At 47.3% G+C, this 26,416-nt stretch overlaps 1 protein-coding gene across 8 annotated transcripts in view; it reads left to right on the top strand.

Annotated features, from left to right (window-relative positions):
* The window catches only part of RAP1GAP2 (RAP1 GTPase activating protein 2), a 210,913-nt gene that overhangs the window by 62,992 nt on the left and 121,505 nt on the right, over positions 1-26,416 (top strand). Inside the window, exon 1 of one of the 8 annotated variants that reach the window (XM_036906111.2) lies at positions 12,058-12,734. The exons of the other annotated variants lie outside the window; for them this stretch is intronic. Coding sequence (XP_036762006.1) covers positions 12,628-12,734 — 107 coding nt within the window. The 5' untranslated portion in view covers positions 12,058-12,627. Of the gene's footprint in view, positions 1-12,057; positions 12,735-26,416 lie in introns of those variants that run through there. 8 annotated transcript variants of the gene reach the window in all.

Here is a 26,416-nt window from a genome sequence, read left to right as displayed (position 1 = left end):
GCGTCTGTATCCTCTTTCTTTTGAAGCTAAAAACATTTATTTCCTTTTAATTAAAAAAATATTTAAAGGCATAATTTTTTCAAATATATCACCTTTTCTTTGAATTCTTCACTTGTTTTGTGTTTGGGAAGTCCTGCATCCAGTCATCATTCATGTGTGCTTAGGTAAGATGAATTATATATAATATTCATATATTTTAATATATAAAGAATATAATATTCTTCTTATCTCTGTTTCTTATATAAGAGGTAAAGTGTCCTATACAACACTGTTTTACATCTGGCTTTTCTCACTGGAAAATGTATCTTGCAAATCTTTCTATATCTGTCTACTGCAAACCTCTTATCCCTCCTCCTTCTTTTTTTATAATTGTGTAGTATTTCACTATGTGGATTTACTTTTAGAAATTGATGATTCTTTTAAGAAGCTTAATTTTGTATTACAGAAGTAATATAAGAACGTATTTAAAAATGTGATCAGCAGTGCCACTACCTCTCCTCCTCAGAGTAGCCACTGCTCAGAGTTTGGTACATATTTTCATAGATAATCAAAATATTTTTACGTGCATCTTAAGTAACTACAGATATCCATGCCTACAGCCTTAGCTTGTTCCTTCTAACCATTATATAGTTTCTAGCTTATGAATATATCACACCCCACTTACCTGTTTCCTCTCTGAGTGGTTGTTTCTGGTGTCTTTTACAGAAAGTGTTAAAGTGAGCATCCTTACATGTGCCTATACATACGTGTGAGTGTTTTTCTCTAGACCTGAGTAAGTCTTAGAGGTGACATTGCTAGGTGATAGAGTAGGTGACAATATTTTTACAATACCGCTACATTGCCTTCCAGTTTCTACCCCCACCACTAGTAGGCATGTACGTTTTGCTAGTCTATTGGGTAGGACATCCTAATCTCTTTGTTGTGATTGCATTTCTCTGATTTCTCAGGGTATTCCTCTGATTCCACTAGGCATTGCCTGTCACACCCTCTGCCCAGACCAGAGCAGTCCTGGAAGGCAGTGGACTGTTGCCTCTGAAGTTCCTCCATCTGCCTGATGTCTTTGCAGGATGGTCTTTTGCTGACAACATCTGCAACTTCTCCTTTTCAGAAGCCCCAGGAATCCAGAGAGCTCTTCTGACCAGAGAGGTGGCCAGCAAGTTGACTGTGAGACTGAATGCAATGACTTCCCCAGCTGAGTTCAGAGGGGCTGGCCTTGGCTTTTCATCCTGTTATAGTTATTAAGGTACAGGTTCTGCCCTGAGTGGCCCCTGGGGAAGCCATAGCATGGAACCCAGATGCATCTCCTTTGCTGAGTGGACTGAGAGGCTGGTTGTCCCAGTCCAGGGGGTTGCCTGCCAACCTCAAGTCCAATGTCAAGTTCTAAGGACAGGTGTTGTTGGGCAGTCCAGTCTGGGGAGATCTCCCTGTGCACCAGGTGAGACCTCAACCAGGAGAGGGTTCTTGACTCTGATCAAGAAAGAATTCACCAGCAGGTTGAGCAGGTACAAGCAAAGAGTAGTTTAATAACGCAAAGTACACACTTGAAGAGGGAGTGTGGGGGTGCTCAAGAGGTGAGCACACCTGGAGTTTAAGCAGGGGTGGAATATTCATCAAGTAGGTGGGGTTTTCTCGGAATAGGGAGGGTATTTCTGGGACTAGGAGATACCTGCTTTTTGTCTTTAGTTGGTCTCCCTCGATATTGTCATGGCACCAAGGGATGTGGTTCTTAGTATGCTAATGAGTATATAATGTACTTTGAGGTGAAGTCAGGGTCAACTTCTCCTAGCTAGAACCCGTCAGTTTTTGGCAGGTCTCATATCTATACCCTCCCTCCCCTCATCCTGCACAACAGTTCACATGGAATGTTTAGAATATAAACAAGCATCTAACCAAATGTAAACACTGGCCAAAGTCCCCAACCCCGCCCCTGCTCACATCTGGCTATCTACCTCCCATAGTGCCGGGTCCCTGAGAGGCCTAGAACTGGGCAATTTGGTAGGAGTGGGGTGACTAGGAGATAGTTTCTGTCATCTACACCCACCTGCTTAGAAAGGACCATCTCATCTTGGCCTTAAGCCTTCAGTGCTTATCCTCTTCACTATACTGCTCCCTCCAGGCAAACGCTCACATGGCATCTCATGCGTGTATGGAGAAGCCTCAACCCTCACTTGACAGCAGAGAGAACAGACTTGGAAAGGGATGTATGGATAATGAGAGGACAGATCTGGTGCAGGAGCTGGTTCTGCTGATTCTGGCCCAGTGCTCTTTGCACACCTTTCTGCTGTCACAGAATACATGCCTGCATTTGTACACATAAGTATGTGCAGGTTTGAGGGCAGGGATTGGCAAGAGCGATGTGGTTTTTTTTAACTTTTGAAAATTGCCAACCTGTGCAAAAACTACAAAAGTGGTACAATGAACACCTGTATTCATCCAGATTCTCCACTCATTAGCATTTGTACAGTTTCTCTTTCTCTATAATGACAGTAAGGTAGAGAAAGTAAGTTGCAGACATCATGTCGCTTCATACCTAAATACGTGACAGGTGTCTCCCCAAAATAATACCATTCTCTGACATAACCACAATAGTATTATCACATATAAGAAAGTGTGTTTTTAAATATTTTTTTATTGAAGTATAGTTGATATGTAATATTATATTGGTTTCAAGTATACAACATAGTGATTTAACAATTACCCACATTTTTAAATCCTTACCCCTACTAGTGCAGTTACTATCTGTCAGCATAGGAAGATGTTATTGACAGAACTATTGACTGTATTCTTTTTTTTTTTTAAACAATCAAAGTTTAATTTTTTTTTTTTGAGAGGGCATCTCTCATATTTATTGATCAAATGTTTGTTAACAACAATAAAATTCTGTATAGGGGACTCAATGCACAATCATTAATCAACCCCAAGCCTAATTCTCAACAGTCTCCAATCTTCTGAAGCATAACAAACAAGTTCTTACATGGTGAAAAAATTCTTACACAGTGAGTAAGTTCTTACATGGTGAACAGTGCAAGGGCAGTCATCACAGAAACTTTCAGTTTTGATCATGCATTATTAACTATAAACAATCAGGTCAATTATGATTATTCATTTGATTTTTATACTTGATTTATATGTGAATCCCACATTTCTCCCTTATTATTACCATTATTATCATATTTTTAAATAAAATGCTGAAGTGTTAGGTAGATGCAAGATAAAGGTAGAAAACATAGTTTAGTGCTGTAAGAGGGTAAATGTAGATGATCAGGTGTGTGCCTATAGACTAAATATTAATCCAAGCTAGACAAGGGCAACAAAACATCCACGGATGCAGAAGATTTCTCTCAAAACAGGGGAGGTGAGGTTGTAAGCCTCACCTCTGTTGATCCCCAATTTCTCACCTGATGGCCCCCCTGCGACTGTGCCTGTCTTAGGTTGTTCCTCCCTTGAGGAATCTTACCCGTCTCTGGCTAACCAGTCATCTTCCGGGGCCATACAGGGAAATGTGAAGTTGGTAAGTGAGAGAGAAGCAATATTGTTTGAAAAGGTTGGCTTTTTACTTCTTTGCAGATTTATGCCCTGTGGCTTTTATGCCCAGCATTTGTCTTGAGGTATCTTTACCACTTGGAAGAATTATGATACTCGGTAACTTCATTATGAGGCACGAATTCTACTTAAGGGTTGTAATTAGGAAGGAAGAAGAAAAGCTATAGAAGTAGCAGACGGAAGAAAACATGGGAAGATTGATTATTTCTTTGACGTATCTTCTTGTAGAGTAACATAAGCATGTATAGGTTTTAAACTACTAATTAAATTGTGCACACACATTAACATAATAGGAATACAGCTACATAACCAAAGCAGACCTACAATTACCAGCCATCTCCAGTGAAACCAAGAAAACCAGTTAGGCACCCTAGGCATTTGTGAAAACTTATCAATGATATGATGGATATTGTATTGACTGTATTAATGCTATACTTTTATCCCCATGACTAATTTATGTTATGATTGAGATTTTTGTGCCTCTTTATCCTCTTGATCTGTTTCACCCTCCCACCCCAATCCCTCTCCCATGGTAACCATCAGTCACTTCTCAGTGTCTATGAGTCTACTGCTGTTTTGTTCATTTGTTTTGTTTTTAGAGTCCACATATAAGTGAAATTATTTGGTAGTTTTCTTTCTTCGCTTGGCTTTTTTTCACTGAGCATAATACCCTCTAGGTCCATCCATGTTGTTGCAAATGGTAGGATTTCTTTCTTTTTATGGCTGAATAATATTCCATTGTGTATAAGTGCCACATCTTCTTTATCCATTCATCTACTGATGGACACTTAGGTTGCTTCCATATCTTGGCTGTTGTAAATAATGTGACAGTAAACAAGGGTGCATATATCTTATTGAGTGAGAGATGTTTTTCTTCAGCTAAATTCCTAGAAGTGGAATTCCTGGGTCAAATGGTATTTCTATTTTTAGCTTTTCAAGGAACCTCCATATTGTTTTCCACAGTGGCTGCACCAATTGACATTCCCACCCATAGTGTTGGAGGGTTCCCTTTTCTTCACATCCTTGCCAACACTTGTTATTTCTTGTCTGTTGGGTGGTGGCCATTCTGACTAGTGTGAGGTGATATCTCATTGTGGTTTTGATTTGCATTTCCCTGATGATTAGTGACATGGAGCATCTTTTCATGTGTCTGTTGGCCATCTGAATTTCTTCTTTGGAAAAATGTTTGTTCAGGACCTCTGCCCATTTTTTAATTGGGTTATTTGTTTTTTTGGTGTTGATGTGTATGAATCTTTATATATTTTGGATGTTAACCCCTTATCAGATATACCATGTACGAATATATTCTCCCATGCTGTAGTTTTTGTTCTGTTAATGGTGTCCTTTGCTATATAGAAGCTTTTTAGTTTGATATAGTCCCACTTGTTCATGTTTGCTTTTGTTTCCCTTGCTTGTGGCGATATATCCAGAAAAAAATTGCTCATGCTTATGTTCAAGAGATTTTTGCTTACATTTTCTTTTAAGAGTTTTATGGTTTCATCTCTTACATTTAGGTCTTTAATCCATTTAGACTTTATTTTTGTGTATGAAGTTAGACAGTAAGCCAGTTTCATTCTTTTGCCTGAAGCTGTTCAGTTTTCCCAACACTGGTTATTGAAGGGTCTGTCTTTTCCCATTCATGTCTCCTTTATCGTTTATTAATTGACCATATACATGTGGGTTTATTTCTGGGCTCTGTATTCTGTTCCATTGATCTGTGGGTCTGTTCTTGTGTCAGTACCATACTGTTTTGATTACTGTCCCTGATATAGGTCCCTGATGGCTTTGCCTGGAGACAATCTTAGAACACTCTTGCCTACAAGTCCCCTCCCGTGACAGCCTTGATGGATGGTGTTCTTGCAAAGCTGGCTCCTAGTCCAGCTCCTGGTAACCTTGAAACTGTTCTAATGTATTAAGAGGCAGGAAAGAATGGGGCAACTTTAGTCCTTTTAGTTCTTAGCTGTGACCCAGCATTTGTGACCCAAGCAGTCTTGATCCTGCCTTGTGATTCTGAGTGTAGGGGCTGGGGCATCGGAGACAAATGGATGGAAGCCAAGAGCTTGGACCTCTGGGTGGAAAGAGCACAGGCGTGCAGCTTCACGGTGCTTTGGGACTTGGGGGGAGTTACGATAGTGGGAGCTAACTGGGGTTTTCCCTACGGGGGGAGGGGAGTTGGTCACCACAGGAGAGCTAAGGTTACAACAGAAGTGGTACAGACTAGACAGCGGGAACTTTCCTGATTGGGAGGGTGGAAAGGCCCCAGAAAGCAGGCCTGGTAGAAAGCGTGCAAATTGTACACACAGCTGCTAGGCCAGAGGCTCAGAGCTCAGCCTGGCCTAGGGAAGCTCCCGGAGTCTGTGTCAACAAGGAAGATAAGCTTTGTGTTTGTCTTGAAGGCTGAAAGGACTTAATATCCGAGTGGGAAAGATCCATTAACACATCAGTGAGTTCGAGTCCACAGTCCTTTGTGAAAGCAAACACTGTGGCTCAGCAAAAAGGCTTTGATTACACCCACTAATAGGGGCAATTTCCTCTAGAAAGGAGTATCTAACCCAGAGAAGCAACAGGTAAGTTCAGACAACAGAAGAAAACATTAAAATTTATCAGGAATCAGCTAGATGGGGACCCACCTATGAATTTTCTGGTTGATGAGGCTAGTGAGCCATCTGCCATCCACACAGCGACCCTTGTGTTGTTCACTCAGAGGTGAAGTCATTGTCCCTGCCTGGTCTGGTTCCGGCTTGCACACTCTGCATGGCACCCCATTCCCATGGGCGTGCATTCGTGTGTTTGCGCACACACACACGCACACGTATGCGCACACACACCTGTGTAGTGTGCTGGGAATGCAAATGTACTGCAGAGACCCCTCAGATGCTCCCTCTGATTGTTGTCAAGCTTGGTTGCTTGGTTTCCCAGTGAGCCAGCGCTGCGAGCAAGGACTCAAAACGGCACAGGGACAAAGGCTACTTCACGAGTTCTTGCCAGCAGCTTTCCCAAGCATTCTCATTGAACATTTTTGGTAACATCCATCTTTTTTACTTGTAAAATCAATACATACTCCTTATACATTTATAAGTAGAAGAAGATCAAAAGACAACAGTGAAAATCATCATACTTTCTGAGATAATCACTATTAACCTTCTTTACCTACTCGGAACATTTTCTTTTTTTATTGTGGAAAATGTCAAACATACACAAAGTAAACAGAGTGGTATAGCGAACTCCCCACAACCGTGATCAACATTCTGCCCTTCTTGTTTCCCGGTACCCTTACCTAGTTCACACCCCACCCTATTATTATTGCTATTATTATTAATTTCAGTAATTTTGGGGGTAAAATGTACTTACCTTGAAATGCACAGATTTTAAAACATTTTTGAACAAATGGATTCTACCACCCTATCTTTAAGTAGAACATCCCCATTTCTCTGGAAAATCCCTCACCCCCAGAGGCTAATGTTGTTCTAATGTTTTGTACCTCAGATTGTCTATTTTAGAACTTCATACAAATGGAATCATACAGAAAGTATTTTCTGTATCTGCCATCTTTCACTCAGCATAATGATTTTTGAAATTCAGCCATGTTGTTGCGTGTATCAGTATTCTGTTCCTTTTATTGCTGAGTGGTATTTCACAGTATGGATATACCACAGTTGGTTGATGGATTGTCCAGTTTGAATAAAGCTACCCTGAACATTTTCATACAAGTCTTTGTGGACCATGTATGTTCATTTAATTCTTGCAAGCACACAAGGAGGATGGCCCTCTTGTTATCCCCATTTTATAGGCAACAAAACTGAGGCTCAGAGAAGTAAAATTTCTAGCCCAAGGTCATACAGATAGTAAAAGCTCGAGAGGGGATTCTGACTCAGGTTTGCCTGACTGCAGACTCTTTTAGTTTTTATTCCTCCACTGTGGTATCTTTGTACTGCAGCTGTTTGGGGTCATTAAGTATAGGGACATATGGGTCTTCACCTTGATGGCCTTTTAGTTCATAGTTGAGTTTTAGCTCAGTACGGTAGTTGGTATTGATAATAACGGCTGTGAGTCACCAAGAAAAGGTTACATTAAACCTGTCTTTAAAAAGGACAAAAATACGGAGAACATTTTAGAAAATTTTTAGCCAAGGTCATTACAATAAAAGCAAGCCAGCAAAAAAAAACTAACAAAAAGTTTTGCCGCTCAGTGTTCTAGTTGTCTGGAAATCTCACTTAGGTGTAACACATCATCGCCCAAGGAAGCCAGGCACAGAAGGCGTTACTGGATATATAAAATAACATATAAATAATACATGTATAAGAAACCGCGCTATTCTTTGTAGAGCTAAATAGAATCAGTTTTTGGAGAGTCTGCTGGTTCTTGCTTTGAACGATGTTGCTAAGCAATGTTGCTAATATTATGGAAAGACAGCTTTCCTTCCCACTTTTCCACACAGCCCCAGAAACCCTAGAGTTGGAAGTGGCTTCAGCAGTAGTGGCTGGGGAGGTTTGGTAAACAGTGAGTGGGGGCTGGGGAACCCTGCGTGTGAGAGGACTGTGCTGTAGGCCACCCAGCTCTTGAGCTCACGGGCTCCTGACTCTCCGGAGTGACCCTCGGGCAGCCTCCATGCAGTTTACTTCTTCATGCTCATCAGAAATTTGACACACAGAAGAGTCCTTTTGAATGTTCTATTGTGGGGAAAATTATAGTCATGCCACGTAAGTTCATGGATTCAAATTCCATAAATGAGCCAAAAATAAATATCCCAAATACTTTCAGTAACCTAAGAAATAGATGAAGAATTTACGTCCCTCTCCTACCCCCTTTTTGTAGCCCCTGAACAGGAAATCAGCAAAGTTCTGATGGACATCGTGCCTTGCAAGCTCTGGGTGCCAAATGACGTGCAGCCCAAGGACTGGATGCCTGCCACTGAGTGGGATCTGTGGGTTTCCTCTGGAATGGTTTCCTTTCCCTGGAGCTCGAAATGCCACCCCAGTCTCTGAGATCTGTTTCCAAAATCGGAGCCAGATCCACTGTTCAGTATGATATGTGTGGCTTCAGGAAAGATGGCTGAGCTGGGGTTCCTAAGCTTGTCTTCGAGCCCTCTAACCTGGCCTGGGCATGGCCTGTCCGTGTCACTGAAGGACCCTGTTGTAGTGGGATGGATTTCTTTGGGGGCTGGTGGGGCTTTAGGAGGGAAGATTAGGAGCTGGGAGGAGAATCACCGTGTTGGCAAAGACACCTCTTGTGTGTGTGTCTCTCTTTTCAAAATAGAAATTGCTTCTCCACCTCAAATGACCTTCCCAATTTTTCCCTCCCTCCCCCTCTTCCCCTCGGATGGTATCCCAGAGATGCAACTGTAACGGATCCCAGCAGGGGGCGCTGATGTACCTGCCAAGAATCAATGCCGGTCCCTTTACAGGTGTGAGTGCTCTGCAGAAGTGAGATGTGAGAGGCTTCTGGGGGATTTCTCCAAGCTGGTGTATATATATGGGTGTGTCCCAAAGGCATAAGAGAGTGGGGCTGCTGTCCTGTCCTGACAAGGTCTAAAGTTGTATGTTTATAACTCCTGAATTGTGCCAAAGGTTGTGTGATCCATCAGGATGGCTGAGAATGCTTTCCTCTGTAGAAGGGGAGGTGTAAGCCATCCGAAGATACATGGTTTTCATAAAAGACTCCACCTTCCTGGCTCCAGAGCCCCTCTTCATACTTACCCCCAATCCTGGCCAAGAAGGGTTGCATTCATTTTGTGGAGCAGTGGAGTTGGGGTGTGTGTGTAACACTTGCTCTGGGGTCTCTCTGAGACCAGGGCGCGGGCGGTGGGGCTGATTCCCAGTTCCACATGGATGTGTCTCCTGGAGTGGGTTCCCAGGCACAGAAGGCCCTTTTCTTCAGGACCAAGCATGCGTGTCTGTCTCACCCCACTGGCCCCTTAGGAACGGGATGTGCAGCTGTCTGCCCTCTGTTTATGATTAACTTTTCTCTCTTTCCTCCCCCACTCCCCTGATTCCCACCCAGGCCCCCTCAGCCTTTGGGTTTCCCCTGACTGGGGACAGAGAACCAGGCTGGCAGCTGCCTGGCACTTTGTTCTCAGCGACTGTGGGCTGGAGGGTGGGAGTTGGCACTGGACCAAGCCTTTGAGGTCCTGTGAGCTGGGACACTGCTGGGTGGGTTGGAATCTGGGAGAAGACCCCCTTCTCTGTCCCCCGCAGTCCTCCCTGACCTCATTCCTTGGGGTCTAGATGTTTCTAGCCTTTTTGGTCTAGTGCAAAGCCCCCTATGGATGTGGCCTTAGAAGAACTTTGAGTATGTGAAAACTGTTCCCTTTCCAACTTTGTGATATGTCATTTGGTTGCAAGTGAGTGGCTAGTGGCTAACGCCTAACACTTGTCTATTTCCTCTCTTAACAAAGGTGCTTCAGGCTCAAAGCCTTCCTTAGGCAACAGTGTTGAGCTAGAATTTAATAAATTTGTATTTGTTTTTGTGGTTGAATGGTAAATGGTAATAGATTTTCATTTAGGGTGGTAGTAATGTTTTCTTTTAAAATTAAGTAAAAAAGAAAGTTGATTTAATCAAAGTCAAATGATAAGTGAATAACTGAGTAGTACGTTAAGACAGATTGTGAAGGTGGTATGTGAACTGTCTGACTTTGGGGAGCAGTGGCTGGACCACATGGTACAAGGCAGCCGGGGAATGGGATTGTGGTGCGGTTTTGTGTTAGCCCAGTTTGTTATAGGCAAAGATGGTCTTCCATTTCTTTCTAACCCTGGTCTCTTGAACAAAGCTGGATGCATCCTAAGTATTTAATAAAAATTGGTGGAAGGGGCAAGGCTAGCATACGTGGCCATTATGTTCTTGCCACGGATGGTTTCTTTATGCTTTGGTGTTTGGGTGTGGGGTGTGGGGTGTGGGCAGAAGAGCTCCCCCACCTGCAGGAAACTTCTGCCTCTTGGGCCCCAGCAATCTGATCAGGTCATGGTCTTTGGGGGACAACCTTCTTTTCAGCCACATTAGGGCTGGAAACATCGTGGTTGTAGAGGAACTGAGAGTGCCTGGAGCCCCAGAACAAGAATGAATAAAGTTACCTGCTTAGTGGAGAGATTTTGCACCTTCATCCCAATGCCCTGTTGCCCCCTGATGCTCTTGACCTGAAATATCGCCAAGGCAGTGGGGGATGGGCAAGAGCCCCCTGTACTGTTCTGGGAAGGAGTCAGGCCCTGCATGGAGATGCAGTTTTCCCCTGTGTGTGGGTACATAAAATACACCCCATGCTGGTCTAGACCTTCGGCCAGGACCCTGCAAGCTCCCTGCCAACCTGAAGTAGTCTGTCAGCTAGACTGTGGCTTTGTGTACTGCCAGAGGCAGGAGAAACCCTGGGCTTGTGTGCTGGGGCTCTGCCCTCTTCCCCACAGAGGATGCTCGGATGCGAGGATGTGCATTTCCCCATTCTTTTTCCACAATAATTCCCAGGTCACTGCTGGTGTAGTCCTTGCAGCTGCCAGCTTGGGGTGGGGCCTGGGTCACTCACTATCTGGTTATAAATAGATGTCCATGGCTATATCTGTGATCCCCCACCACCCAGGCAGGCTCAGGGGGGCCAAGGCCATTGCTAATGGATGCTTCATAAATAAACCAAGCGCATTTTGGCACTGCCCTGGTGCTCCCTCCTCTCCACCTCACCTCCAGTGCCAGCAAGAGGCTGTGCCCACTGGAGAGGCAGAGTTGAGGCCTCAGGCCCTTGAATTCATTTACAGCCCCTGTCCCCCTCCAGCAAGGTCCCTTCCTTGCTGGATTCTCTGTGCTCCCTTGAACACCAGACAGTATAAAAAAAACAAGGCAAATTGCCTCAGGGACCTCTGTGGCCCCAACAGAGTTGTTTCCAAAGATGGACTAATTGGTTTGTTTTAATTCCCTCCAGCCCTCTGCCCAAGTCCCTCCCTGGGGGAATGGAAGGAGAGACAAAGCCAGTGTGGGGGTGTGGTGGTGGTGGTGAGAGGGGGCTAAGCTTCCCAGAAGTGAATGGGGCTTATGAGAACCCGGGGCCCACAGCAGGGACTAGGCCACGGCCCCTTCCCCGCGAGCTGGCCAGTGACCTTCCGTCTTTCCGTGCTGAAGGAAAGACTAAGCTTGTATGCGGCAGCAGGAGCGGGGGAAGGACTGACGGGGCTGTGTGCGTGGCGCCAGCGCTAGGGCCCCGGGTGATGGTGGGGTGGGAGCGCCCCACCTGAGCTTTCCTGGCAACCAGGGACACTCCGCCGCGGTGCAGCCGCCAGGAAATTGATCATTGACTCTGTTGTATCTAACTGCCCGGGCGGGGAGAACGAATGATAACCGGGGCACCGACCCCAACCCACGCGGGCGCCAACTCTGGAACAGACCCCGGGGCTTTCCCGGACCTGCGGGGGTGGGGGGGGAAGGGCGTCCCACCCGAACCTAAACGCCAGGGAGCCGCGGGCGGCAAGGGAGGGGCGCGGGGCAGGCCCGCCGCGGTGCCCGCACACAGAGGCAGCTCCTTGTGGACTGAGGACGCGCGTTTCCTCTCGGTGCTTGTTTTTCGCTCTGTTTTACAGACAGTGACAGCACTGGGGAAGTATCCCGGCGGACCGGGCTGGGAGGGCGCGCCGGCCGCCCTGGCCTGCGGAGGGAGCCCGGGCCGGCCCGCGGTGGGGAGGGAGCCGGGCGCCGAGACCCCGGGAGCGCGGAGCGCGAGCCGCCCGAAGTGCCCGCAGCCGGAGGCGCCCCGGGCCAGGGCGCAGGAGGCGGGGCCAGGGCGGGGTCCCGGCGCCGGCGGCGCGTCTGAGCCCGAGCCCCGGAGCCGCCCGTCCCGGCCGCACCCGGAGCGAGCCTGGGAGATGCCGGTGCTGGGGGAGCGGGCGCCGGCCGCCCGGCAGGCTCCGAGGAGACGCTGAAGGTCGCCGGGAAGTGAGCGCCCAGTCACCTGACCCCCGGGGCTCACCTAGGCGGGGCGGGGCCCATGCGAGGCTGGCGGCCGGGGGCCGGGGCGCGGGCGCAGGGGCCGGGAGCGGGCGGCGCGGAACCGGGCCGGCGGGGGCGCGCGGCGGGCGGGCGAGGGCGCGGCCGGGCACCGCCGGCGGCCTCGCCATGTCCCAGCCGGCGGGGAGGATGCATTGCCGAAAGGCGGGGATCCGCGCCGCCGTGGTGCTCATCGGACTCCTGCACAAATCCCGAAAACAAAATAAAGAGAAAAGGTAAAGTCTGGCAGCGCTGCCTCCCTTTTCCCTCCGCGCGTGCTAAATTCCGGTTTTCTTTGGGGTGTACTTTTTCGAAAGGGCGTTGGGCTCCGCGTTGGTTGGGAAAAAGCCTCCGCTTCAGGCGCCGTCGGGGGAGCGAGTTCGGATCTTTGCTCCAGACACTGGCTGTTAGGAGAAAGCCCAGGAAGGGCATTGGCTGGGTCGCGGGGCGGCTGGGAGGACCCTTGGGCTTCATTCTCAACAGAGGATCACCAAGTTCTTCTCCCCCATTCCTGGCATTTGCGGTGCCCTTCCTGAAGCCTACAGCGCGGGTAGCATTGATCCGGCCTGGGCGAGAGTCCCTGGCCCAGTCCGAGTGGCCCACTGCGCCGGGGATACCGTTTGCTTCTCTGCAATTTGGCTGAGCCCGCGAGGTGCGGGGATCTGCTCGCTTTGCGCACGGTGCCGGCTGGCAGGCAAGGAGCAAGTTTGGAGGCAGCTCCCCCTCACCCCCATCTCTGTCACTGGGTTTTTGTCTTAAATTTCTCATCTTTCTGGGTTTACTCCCCTGATTGTTTGCTTCTGGGTGTTGAAAAACGTTCTGTTGGGCTCTTTCAGAAATACCCTGGAGAAATACCTCTCATCTGTGGGGTGAGAGGCGTGGGGTTTGGGGGTGAGCAAAGGAGCCCCTGGGCCAGCTTCCTGGGCTCCAGCCCCCAGCTGCAGGCTTGATGTGCACAAGATCCCATGGAGCCACACTCACAGGCTGGCATAGCCTCGCTCCTCTGCCCAGGGTACATGAGCTCAAAGTTTCCCAGCAGCTGGGTGTCATCAGAGCTGACTGTCCACAGAGGTGGTGTGGGGATTTTGGGTAACCCCCAGCGGGTCTGCTGGATCCTAATTTCCAGAGGAGTTTCGGAGTGGTTCTTGCTGCACTCTGCATTGGAAAAGGGCTAACACAAGGCCAGCGGAGCCAGAGACACCTGGGTGGTGACTGGTGGCCCCAGGGCTTGCCCAGATCCTGAGTGTGCCCGGGGAGGTGGCAGGCAGTGACCTGGAGCTTTCTGAGAGGCTGGCATGGGTTGCCCCTGTGGTATGGTCGCCTCCCCTTCCTATAACGTAGCCTAATTTGATGTTTCCCCCAGCATAGGATGAGTCTCCAGTGGCATGACCTAAGGTGGTTAAGCATGAAATAACATTGAGTCACCTAGTGAGAAAGTTCTTCCCTGTTCTGTTCTCTGCTAATCCTTGTGAATTTTTCAAAGGGGAGTTTCAGGCAGTGCTAGTCTGGTTTTAACACCTTTTTAACACTTGCTAATCTCCCTTTTATAACAGAAGAGGGAGCAAACCTCTGGTTTAGGGACTTTAAATGGGGGAACAGCACCTGCCTACAAGTTAGGTTGTTTTTGTACTACTGATTTTTAGGATTTTCTCCTAGTTTTGGCTAGGGGTAGTTATTTTCCCCTTTGTGGTGCTGATATAAAGTATCAGTTTAAATTAAATATTAAATTACAAGAATGATTCTATATAATAGAAATAGTAGTAATAGTTCACATGGTATGGAATAGGGCAGAAATCCTGCAGGTGATTTGTGATGGCTGATGCTGGGGAACTCCACTTGTCTAGCAGAAGGAATTGCTAGCAGGCTCTGTTCTCTACGAGTCTTTGGTTCTCTTCCATTCTCAGTCCTTTAGCATTTTATCCGTGGAGGGGGAATGAACAAGGCCAGTTTTCTAAAGTCAGAAGGATATGAGATGGCTGTTCTGAGATGCCTGGGCCTCTTTTGACCCATCTGAAGGGCAATGTCTTGATGGGAAGGCAGGTGCATCAGGCCAGTCTCTGTCTCTGGGTGTAGAAAGTGTGGTGGGGTAGGGAAGTCCCTGCACAGGGAGCTAAAGGGTCTAGTCCTGGCTCATCCCTCGACTGTGATGTGATAGTATGGATGCAAACTCCTCCAGCCTTAGTTTCTGTTTCTACATAAAAGGCTGGTGAGGCTCCAGTGAGATAACGTGGGCGCAGGTGCATCTGAGAGGAATGGGGTGCTGCATGAGGATAAAGAGGTTTGGTTAGAACTGCTCCTAGTCCCCCCTCCATGGGCCTGTGCCCCTGGGAACCCAGGTGAATGTCAAGGTAATAGCCCTACCAGTCATCAAGACTAGCTATGCATGGGCCAAGGAGGCAGCCAGGTGGGCATGGGCCAGGGTGGAGAGAGTTTAGAGGGATGCAGTGAGGCCCAAGGAAGGACCTGGGCAGGGGATGGGAAGGGATTGGCTAGGGTGAGGATGCCTTAGGCTCAAGGCCTCTTGTCTTTCCTCCTGGATACACTGTGCCCTTCCCTGCAATGCAGCAGACATTGGGGGCCCTCCCAGTCCCTGTCTTCATCCCATTCTGCTATTGTTCCTGCCATCCTGATGGCTTTGGCCATGGACTTAACTTACCTAAGGAGAGGGTGGGATTGATTTCATGTTGGTGCTAAATGACCTTTATTTCTCTTGCTGTAATCTGGAGTTTCTTTGTCTAAGTTCTTTGTCTAAGTGTCTGAAATGAGTGCAGTGCTCACTATTGACCCTTGCTCTGTGGGTGCTGGCCGTGGTGGGGCCTGGAGCAGGCCACAGCTGCCAACTTCTCTTAAGTGCCCCCCCAAGCCCCATACTCGGTGTTAAATTCACTGAGTTTCTCCTTCTTCCCACTTCTCATCACAGGACCCTTCTTCATCCTTCCCAGAGGGCTCCATCCAACCATTGATCTTCCTGGCACCTCTAATTGATAGACTTAATACAGATAACACTCTTGGCTGTTGGGCTTAAGAGATGAAATGATCCTATGTGGTACAGTGATGGCCTGGTGGTCCTTGTTATCATCCTGCCCTCCCAGGCCATTGGAAATATTAGCATGCAGGTATGCTGAAGAGGATGATAATGACACAGGTATGTCAGGTGGACCCAGAACCAGGAGACTTGGGCACCCTTGGTAGATCCTCAGGGCTGTACTTACAGGTTCAGCCTCAGTTTGCCTCCTGGAGAACTGTTGTAGTGCTCATCAGTCTTGATCTGAGGACTCTCTGTGGGAGTTGGGGGATGACCTGGAGGTTCTGCCTTTTTCTGACCGTCTCCTAGGGATTCCATCAACTAGGATTCTGCCATACAGTGGTATGTTTGAGAGCCTATTAGATTTGAGCCTGGTTCCAAGAAGGCCCCTGAATGGAGCCTTCCTTGGAGATGGCATTTTGGAAACCATTGTAATGGAGAGCTCCTTAAAGCATTTTGATTTTCAGAGCCTGCTTTCCTATAGATGTGGCACTCTATAGGAAATCCAGAGCACCACCTCAGTGATGATGGAAGTGGGTAGGTTGGGCAGAGTGCTGTCTTGTGAGGGGGAAACAGGTACCTTTGGTGGGATGGACCAAGCCAGAGAAACAGTCAAAATATGTCCATTCTAAAAGGTGTGGATAAAGTTGTGTGACCTCGGGTGTGACATTCTGAACTGAAGATCAGTTAGCATGAATGAAAAAGAAATCCACTTCTTACAGGGGGTGGTTTTTTGGGCCAGCCCTCACCATGGGGTTTATGAGAAAGGAAATATGGATTCACTCATTTAGCAAATCACTAATGGCAGGTTCTGTAGAGGACAGTGCATCTAATGAATGTGATCCCTCCACGTTGGGTATAGGGTCTAGTGGGTTATTACTGTGTAGATTTCTGGAAAAAGCCCATCCCTAGAGTTCACAGCAATACCAGCTTTTTATTGTGGAAGTTTTCACACATGCAAAAAAGAAGAGAGAATGGTGTAATATAATAATACAATACACAGTATCAGTCATTATCAACTCATGACCAATCTTGTTTCATTTATTTACCAACCCATTCCCCTACAATATTACCATTATGTCATTTTATTCTTAAATATCTCAGTATGCATCTGAAAGATAAGGATGCTTCTAAAAAACATAATACTTCCTACATTATCATACTCCCCAAGTTAGTCATTTCTTATCATCATATTCAGTCAATGTTCAGATTTCTCTACTTGTCTCATAAAAGTTTTTCAAGAGTCATGATTAAAAAAATCCAGCATGATTGGTGATATAAGTTTTCTCCTTCAACTCCTTTTTTTCCCCCTTACAATTTCCTTATTGAAGAAGCTGGTTTGATTTATCTTAGGGAGCTTCCCACAGTGAAGATTTTGTGGATGGTACCTTCTGGTATCACTTAACATGTTCTGTTGTCCCCATGTTACTGTAAATTAGTATTTAGTTTTTGGAGCTCTGTGAGATTTGGGTTTTTTTTTGACAACACTGTGCCACTGGAGATTGTCTAGTTATCTGATTTTGTGCTGTTGGAGGGCTGTGATTGATTTGTGTTTAGGGTTTGAAGGCTGGTATCACAGGGGATGTTTAGGTTCTGCCATGGGAGAGCCAGGGACAGCCCTGCAAGCTGGCCAGACATGGGGTCTGAGCCTGTGAAGCATCTAAGAGTTCTGTTGTTGGGAGTCCCAGAGTCCCAGGGCTGGAAGGGGCACAAGGGAGCTGATCTGCTCCCTGGCCCCAGAACAGATGAGTGCTTGTTCTCTTCTTAGGAGGTGGCTGGGTCCTGCCCTTTGTAGAAGGGCCTGTTATTCGCCCTCTCTTGTCTGATGTATGAATGCCACCCAGTTGGCTGTCCTTGCTTTAAAGAAAAAAACGTCTCTCTTTAACCAGCTTCCTATTTTAAACCTCACAGAGAGTCTGAGGAGTTAGACTCTGAGAGTTAAGGGCCAGAATTTTAGGCATAAAGAGTTTGAGTCCTTATGAACCACATTTTAATCTCCTTTTTGGTCTTCTTGCTTCTTGTCCCTTTTGTCCATTCTCCTTATGGCGGCCAGAGTGGAGAGTTTAACATACAAATAAAGTCAACTATCTCTATCGCAGAAAGCTCTCTGTAGGCTTTCCATCATGCTTTAAGTGAAATCCCAACTCCGAAGCTAGGCTGACATCCCCTGTCTGGGTCTTGGACCTCACCTCCTGCCATTTCCCTTCGCACTCACTGCAGTCACCGTATGATCACCATACTTCTGCTGCAAAGGCCTTCTTTCTATTTCTGGAATATGCCAAGCTTGTTCCTGCCCCAGGCCCTTTACACATGCTGTGTACACTGACTTATTGGAATGGTGCTTCCTCATCATCTGGTTCTCAACTCAAATATCATTTCCTCCAAAGGGACTCCCCTGACCATCCAAACTAAGTAGCCCACTCGAGCCATTATTACTTTACCTTGATTTATTTCCTCTGTGGTACTTACCATTATCTAGCTTATGAGATAAAGAACTTATTGACTGTTCCCTCCCCTAGAATGTCAGCTGAGAGCAGGGACTTAGACTTTTTCCTCTCTGGGTCTCCATTGTCCAGAATAGGAAGTGCTTAGTAAATATTGGCCGAACAAATGAAGGGTGCTCATGAGACTCAGTGACTCCCTAGGCAAAATGTGTGTATTGCCAGTTACCCCAAGGTCCTCTTAATACTGCAGTGCCCTCTGACACAGATATAAAGGTGCCCTTTTCTTGTCTGGAGTTTTTCCTTTCCCACTCCTTCCTTCTCCCAGAAGAAATTTTGGAGAAAAATGCAAGTGATTCCTCACACATGCTGTTCTGTTGTTATTCCTCTCCTTTCCTGCCTCTGTGTGGTTTGAGGACCCATAGATATGAGGGTCCAGGCTCAGTCCTAATCATCCTGAGCTGGGGCTGGGTGCCAGGGCTGTCTTTACTCTGGATTCCTAGATCTTGGGTCCTGGAGCTGTTGTCTGATAGGCAGAGGTGGGTTCCGTTCATTCAAGCCAAAGAGTGGTCAGTGGGTGTCTGAATTAGTGAACGATCACCATTAGCAAATTTTTCTAAATGCAGCTTTATGTCTTTGGAGCCCGCATGGTGCACAGATGGCTGGCTACCAGGATGTTGCCAAATAGAGGGCTTGCCAGACCTGCTTCGTTTAAACCAACGAAAATCACTTCTGTGCAAACGGGGGCTGCCAAAGGGCTCAGGAAGTTTCTCAGTCATTTTAAGCAGATGAGACCTCCTGTCCCCCTACACCCTACCCCACAGTTCCTTTGCCTCCTCAATGTGTAAAAAGTAAATGAGGTAGGCAAGATGATTTCAGGTGGACAAGTGCTTTTTATTTTAATAGCTGTTTAAAAAAATGAATTCTGGCAAGTGATACAATAGTTGCATAACATTTAAAAAAAGTAAATTGGAGTAAAAAAATTGCAAGTCAATTTAAAGAAAAGCATTAAGAAAAGGAATAGTCAGGTGGCACATAGATTTGGAAAAAATTGGAAAGATGGTATAGAAATGCCTGAGGTTTTAGGGATGCTGTTGGTAGGAAGTGGGTACATTTCTCATATCTTAACATGGGCCCAATAGCACCAATGTCCTGGGTTGCTGAAGGTTGAATGGTCATAACAAGCCAACACCCTTTGGAGCTTAATTTGTTGTGCCTGTGCTAAGTACTTACTTGCTTATCTGTCATAATTCTACCAATTATTATCTTTGTTTTCCAGCTGAAGGACAGAGGCTCAGAGGTTGAGGAGCATGCTTAGGGCAGAATCAGAGGTGAAGGAGAGATTTTAAATCAGGCCTGTTGAGGTCCCCAGGCTGTGTTCTTAACTGTTTATTATGTTATTTGGAATCCAGGATAAGCACTTATGTAGAGGCTGGCTTCTGAGAAGTGCTTCATACATGCCACTGTTGCCATTATTATGAATGTAGTGAAGCATAACATACATACAGTAAGGGCACAGATCTCAGGTGACTTCCACATGTGCATCCCCCTGCGTTGAAACCTCCCAGATCCAGCTCTGGCACCCCAACAGGCTCCTTCCTGACCTTGCACAGTCCAGTTATACTCAATGTGGAGTCAGGCCCATGGCCTTGTCTCTAGCTGGTACCTGGGGTAGGCTTGACACCGCAAGGGAGGAGCACGTCTGGGATTTGATGAGTTGGGATTTCTGCGTGGGGAGCCCTAGTTGAACCCTGAAGAGGAAGGTGAAAGAATCCATACTGATTTCTAGGGGTGAGTGAGCTGGTTTCACCTTCTGCTCTCCTTCCAGCCATGCTCAGTGGGAACCTGGAGCCGATGCTGTGTTTATTCACTGCCCTTGGAGCAAGAGGGGGTTGAAAAATTGTCACTTGCTTTTAAGCTTATCAGTTGTGACCTCTTTGTTGAATGAAGGCTGAAGCTCTGGCCAAATCCTTCCCAGAGTCTTCTGGGGGTTAGCTGACTCTGCAGGCCTCATGGTTAGTCCACTTCTCCAAAGGCAGAGAGCGGCCAGAGAGAGAGCAGCCCAGTGATTAGAGCTACCCCTCCCCTGGTCTTCCCCTCCGACCCCTTTCTCTGTTTCTTTACTGTAAAGCTCTTTACCAACCACACAGAATACACGCGGTCTAGTCCCGGTGCAGTTGATACCTGTTGTCGTGAGCTCTTCCTCTTGGGGCAAAACAAGTCATGAGAGCCCCCAAGCAGAGCATAGCATCCGCCTGGTTTACAAGACAGACCCCTAGTAAAGCTGGAGGCAGGACCTCCCCTCGTTTTCACTGTCTACCCTGTCTTCTGCTTTGCCACACCACCCGAGACCTGTCAGAGAGCAGGGACTGCAGCTCGCTTGGTATCCAGGAGTCTGCAGTCTGAGGCAGGGGTTGGCAGCAGGCCCCTGCAGAATCCTCATATCTCAGGAAGCATCTACTCTGTGCCAGGTTCTGTTCTAGGCCCTGGGATAGAGCAGAGAACAGCACAGGAACCAAGCCCTGCCCATTCTTGAGGGGCTTTGTTGGGCCCACGTATGTTTTTCCCTTCTAAGCTGGTATTTTAGAATTGTACGTTTCCATGTAGTGAATCTGTATTTCCGTCTTCCCCCAAGAAGTCAGAAGCTCTGGCCACGTTGGCTGGGCCTGCCTTCTCACATCGCAACTAAGCTGCCAGCTGCCTGCTCAGTACAGGGCTGGTCGCCTCCTCACTGCAGCACCCATACCTGGCCCCACTTGTGCCTCCTACTCCACCCCTTAGAGTTGCTGGATGTACAGCTGGAAGCTGGAGGCTCCAGGCGGGGGAGCTCTAGGTGTAACCAACTGAATGTGGAGGCTGGGGGTCAAGTCCCAGCCCTGCATGCCCTTTGGGCTCCCTTGGCTTGGGGCAGGTCTGTCCTGATTGGAAATGAGAGGTCCTGGCTGCCTGGCTGGGCTCCCTGCAGGAGCTGGGCTGCAGAATGGCCACTTTTGATTTACCTTTAGATGTTCCTCCTCCCTGCCCCTCCCTATTTGCCCTCAATTAAAAATAACAAATTGTGAGAGGCTATGCATTACAGTAGAAAACTCAGTAGTCACAAGAGAAGGGACAGCGATGGGCACTTGAACTGAGCTGCGCTCTGGGCATGGCACCGATCAAACCTCACTGATCTCGTTTCATTCCCTGCACGATGCTTATTATCATCATCTGCATTTTCCATAGAGGAGGAAACCAAGGTTCCAAAGGGGTGCTGCCCGAAAGGAGTGACATACCCAGTGTCATTTGGCTTGTACTGTGGAGCTGGGATTCCAAACCAGATTTGTCTGGTGCCACATTCTTTGCCTTTCCTCCCATGCCCAGTTACATAGTCACCCTGGGCAAGTTACTTAACCTGTCTGCCTTTGAGTTCTGGTACCTATGAAGTGAACTGTAATGCAGCTCTGGTGTCTTGACACACATACCAGGTATATGGAAAAGCTTCGAGGTATTGAGAACCAGAGAGTACCTTGGGCTGCTTTTGAATACTAGGCCGGAGCTGGGTTCAGGGGATGGTGGAGCCTAGAGTGGAAGAAGGGTCTTTAGATAAGCTGAGAGGTCTGGCTGCTGTTGTCACTTATTAGAACAGAAATTCCTGCTTCTCTATGAGAACCAGAAGGTCCCGGCTGGAGCCCAGGTTACCTGTGCCATCTGCATTTTAATAGGACATTTATTTTAATAAGATTTAATCCAAGATGCAAAGGCAGAAACAGCGTGTAAATCAAGAGGTAACTCAAACAAGCTGTCTGAAAACTACATCTGCAAATGTGCCAGGAAGAGCTTTTGAGTGTGACATCCACAAAGGCCAGTTACTGACAGCCGAGAAGAACCCCCAGGGGCACAGCGACGCGGAGGCAGGACTCAGCCCTGGTGCAAGTGATGGGAGCAGGGATACCTGGCTTCCATGTCTCAGTTCCTCTGGCCCTCCGCTTCCTTCTGGAGAGTGTTGCCACTCTGCTGTGCTATGTTTGTCCTCTCTTTCTCCTCCGTAAATGCAAATACAGGCAGCAGAACTCCTTGTAAATGGGTTGTGTTCCAAACATTCATTCATGGTCTTTCAATTCACTTCCATCAAAATTTGTGGAGTGCCAGATGTGTACCAGGCACTGGACAATAGAGTACAGGAGGAAAATAAGACACCCTCCCTGCCTCAACCAGCATGTGCCTCAGAAGAGACCAGACATGTAATATGAACCCATGGCAGAAGATGATTGGTGCTGGAGAAGAGGTACAAGGTGGCCCAGAGGTCAAAAGAAAGGAGGGACCACCCAAGGAAGGCTTCGTGGAGTTGCTGGCATTTGAGGCGGGCTTTGGAGACCACAAGATTTCTGAATGAGAAGATGGAGTGGGGAAGTACATTTTAGTCAGATGGGACAAGGTACGTGAGTGAATGGAGGCAGGAAGAGCAGAGCACATGTCCAGAACCCCGCTGGACCGTAGTGTGGGTTTCATGTTGGGGAATAGTGGGAAATGAGGCTGTCAAGGTCGCCTGAGGCCATTTTGTGGTTCATGTTGAATGTCTCTGCCTCCTGCCCTCCCCAAACTCACATGGCAGTTAGTACCCCAGCTAGCATAGAAAAACAACCAGTCAGTATTACTGACTGAATAGAGTTCTATATGATAGAGATGAAGTAAGAGTTCTGTAACATTTGTTTTATTACAATTCTATTTAACCAGTGGTTTGGGAATAGAGAGTCTTTGCCTTGGGGGTGGTGGGTAGTACCCTGAAAATGACTCTTCTGATTAGGAGTTTAGCTCAATTAGGAATCTTTTGGTTATAAGCAACAGACCCCAATTCAAATTAATGAAAAAAATAAATGCATTGGTTTATATAACTGGAAAGTTCGAGGGCGACAGATTCAGGTATGGCTGGGTCCAGGTGCTAAGGATATCCTTGGACACTGGTTCTTTCTCCCTATCTCTAGACTATGCTTTCCTTTGAGTTGACTTTGTCCTCAGATACGTTGTCCACAAAGAAAGACGATGGCTGCCCCAGTTCTGCTAGTTCAGCAACACCAACAGGAAAAGCAAATCTGTTTCCCAATAATTTGAGCAGGAGTCCCAGGAATGACTTACACTGGACACTGTGGATCTGTTTCTGTCCCTGAACTTGACTGGAGGGATGGGATACACTGATTAGCTAAGTCTGGGACTGATTGCCCACTCCTGCTTCCAGAGATGGAGTGCTTGGACTGAGAGAATAGGAAGGGTGGTCACCCCAGGAAACTTGGTGTGTTGCTGTCCGAAGAGCAGGTGATGGAGGCTGGGCAGGAACAGCTGTCCACTCTGTGGACCCTGGCAGTTTCATTGTCTTGTCTGGGTCCAGTCTCATCAGCTCCACTGGTGGCTGCAGCTGCTGGCACTCGCCCAGAGACAGAGGTGCCTCCTCCACCTCAGCTGTGTGAGGGCTTCTCTCCTCCCTGCTGAAGTGCACTGGATCCCCAGCCTTAGTGAACACACTCCTTGGACCACCTTTTCCCTGAGTCCATCCTGAACGTTGAGGCGTTCATCAGGCAGATGTGTGAGTGCACTGGACCTCATCTGGGCGGTCAGCCTGGCCTTGGTCATGGTTGGCCCTCAGCTCTGGGGTTGGTAATGCTTCCCCATCCTCTTTTGCTGATACTCTGTGGGACCCAGTTGCCCCTCAACTCAGAAAGTCTGGATTCCTTGCATACAGATTGCTGTATCCTCTGGCCGCCTAGCCAGTGGGTGCTCTTGGTTACAAAGCCTTGGCTGGGAGTGGGGGCTGGCTCTTTGTGGTCAGTCCCCTCGCTGGAGGCCCCATGGACATCTCAGGGATATGAGAGGTAGGGGCCCCAGATAGCAAGAGCAGAGGGGCAGCCAGAAGATTCATGGAAAAACCCAAGGGAGGCAGCACCGTGTGTGATCCTAAACGTATATGCTGTTCAAACTGTGGCCCCTCAGTTTTCCTATCTGTGAATTGGGACCAGGACTAATGAATGATTTTCACTTGTTATTTAATGGAATTATCTGTGTGAACAAAAATCTTATTTGGCAATTCCACTCCTAGATATATACCCTAAAGAACTGAAAGCAGGGACTTGAACAGACATCTGTCTACATGCCCATACGTATAGCAGCATTATTCACAACAGCCCAAGGTGGAAGCAACCCACATATCCTTCAGCAGATGGATGGATAAACAAAATGTGGTATATCCATACAGTGGATATTATTCAGCCATAAAATGGAATGGAATTCTGATAAAACATGGATGAACCTAGGAAACATGCTAAGTGAATTGAGCCAGACACAAAAGGACAGAGATTGCATGACTCCACTTAACTTGAAGTGCCTAGAATACGCTAATTCATAGAGACAGGAAGTAGAATAGAGGTTACCGGGGTCTGGGTGGCGGGGGTTTGGGTGGAGTGGGGGGTGAGAGTGGGGTAGTTAGTGCATTTAATGAATACAGAGTTTCTGTTTGGGAGGATGAAAAGTTCTGGGAATGGATAGTGTGAGTGGTGCATGATAGTGAATGCCACTGAATTGCACACTTAAAAATGGCTAACATGGTAAATGAAAAAAACATTATATCCTGGAGGAGAGTGTTTCCTAGTTGAAGATGGGGGTGGGTGGGTGGAGGTGGCTCTAGCCTGGTCTCTATGAAAACTGAGGTGCATTTGGAGTCAGAGGGCCTTGGGGACTCAGGGAATTAACAGCCCTCCCTTTTCTACAGCCCATGTTCTGAAGCTGAGGGTCTCGGCTTCACCTTTGACGGTCTCTGTCACATGCCCACTGACTGTCCTATGTTGCTTGGAGGGTCAGCCTGGGAGCGGGTGCTGGGGGGCTGGGCCACCTTGTGTGAGCATTCCTTTCATCCAGACATTTTTTCCCAGGGTGGCGGGCTCATGCACAGGCATATGCCAGGGCCTTACGGGGCTCTCCTTGGAGGCCTAGGGGACTGGTGCTGGGTGGGAACTTCGGGGGTTCAGCATGGGCTCCGGGAGGAGTGTGGAGATGAGCGTCCTGGCTCTGGGCCGACCTTTAGACACAGACCAGAGCTTGTGGCCACATGATGGAAGGCTTGGGTTTTGTGCCCACATGGTGGATACCCTCAGTGACCTGCCAGCAGCCACCTCAGGATGCACTGACCATGCAGAATGGGCTTCTGGGTGGACATCTGTGCTGTTCCTGACCAGTGCACGGGCTCAGAACCTTCCTCTGAGTATTTTTTGAGTTGCTGCTTGCCAACCTGATTTTTTAAAGAAATGTTTATTATATTTTTAAATCCATGTTCCTTGCCGAAAATTTGGAAAACACAGAAAAGTACAAATACTAAAATAAAAATCATCTGCAGTCCCAGAGGGGGAATTGCAGAGACAACCACTATTAACATTTAATATACTTTCTTCTGGTCTTTTTTCTATTTGGACACATAGCCTCCCTCACAATATAGTTACAGCTGCATCTACATCTGTTTCTCTATAACAAAATTGGGACTGTATACAGCATATTAGTCAGAACTCTTAGGGGCAAGTGACAGAAGCCCAGGTTGAATTAGCCAAACAAAACGGGGGGGGGTAATTTATTGGCTGGCATAACCCATCTGTGGAAAAGGCTGGGCCTCAGGAACAGCTGGATCCAGGACCAGGAGCAACCTCTCTTTCCCTGTTTTCTGTCAGCTCCATTCCCTTGGGCCATCTCTCCCTGTGATGTTGGAACTGTGGTTGCAAATGTGGTCTTAACATTTTAACCCCTTTTTCCTTCAGAGAGGGAAAACTCCTTTCCACTGGCTCCAGGTACTAAGGAGTCTGATTGGCCTGGATCACATGCCCATCTCCACCTCAGTCTCTGTATGGGGGTGGGGAAGTATGATTGGCTCAGCCTGGGTCAGGGGTTCATTCCTGCGGCTGGTGTGGATATTGTGACCACAGGAGTCCTTTCCAGTGGGAGAGGAGTGGATCCCTAAAGTAAAGGTGGGGAGTTTTATTAGCAGAGGAAGGGGTGAAAACGAGTTGGGTGGGCAGGCAAAAGCCATAGACAAAAGCTGCTTTGGCCCTAGTTCCAGCCATGGGGAGCTGGCACATTACGTTGGGTGAGCACATGGGTCCTCCCTCATTCTCATATCACTTTAAAGGACGTTTATTTGGTACCATCCCACAAGCCGTACATTTTGGCACCTGTCACCGTTATGCATGCATATCCCCTTTGACCAGTGAACCTTCTATGGGAATTTACCTAGCATGTGTATTTCCACACATACTGAATGATGTAGTAGTACAGGGTCACTCACCACAAAATTATTTTAAATAGCAAAACATTGGAAACAACCAAATGCCTATCAACAGAGAACTGGTTATCTAAATTATTTCACATTGATGACATGGACTACTATGTTATTTAAAAAAGAATGGTGAATCAATGATACTTTAAAAAAAAAATAAAAAAGAGT

Source organism: Manis pentadactyla, chromosome 4 (assembly GCF_030020395.1).
Source record: "Manis pentadactyla isolate mManPen7 chromosome 4, mManPen7.hap1, whole genome shotgun sequence".
Classification (NCBI taxonomy): Eukaryota; Metazoa; Chordata; class Mammalia; order Pholidota; family Manidae; genus Manis; species Manis pentadactyla.
This window is presented reverse-complemented; position numbering and strand designations above follow the sequence as displayed.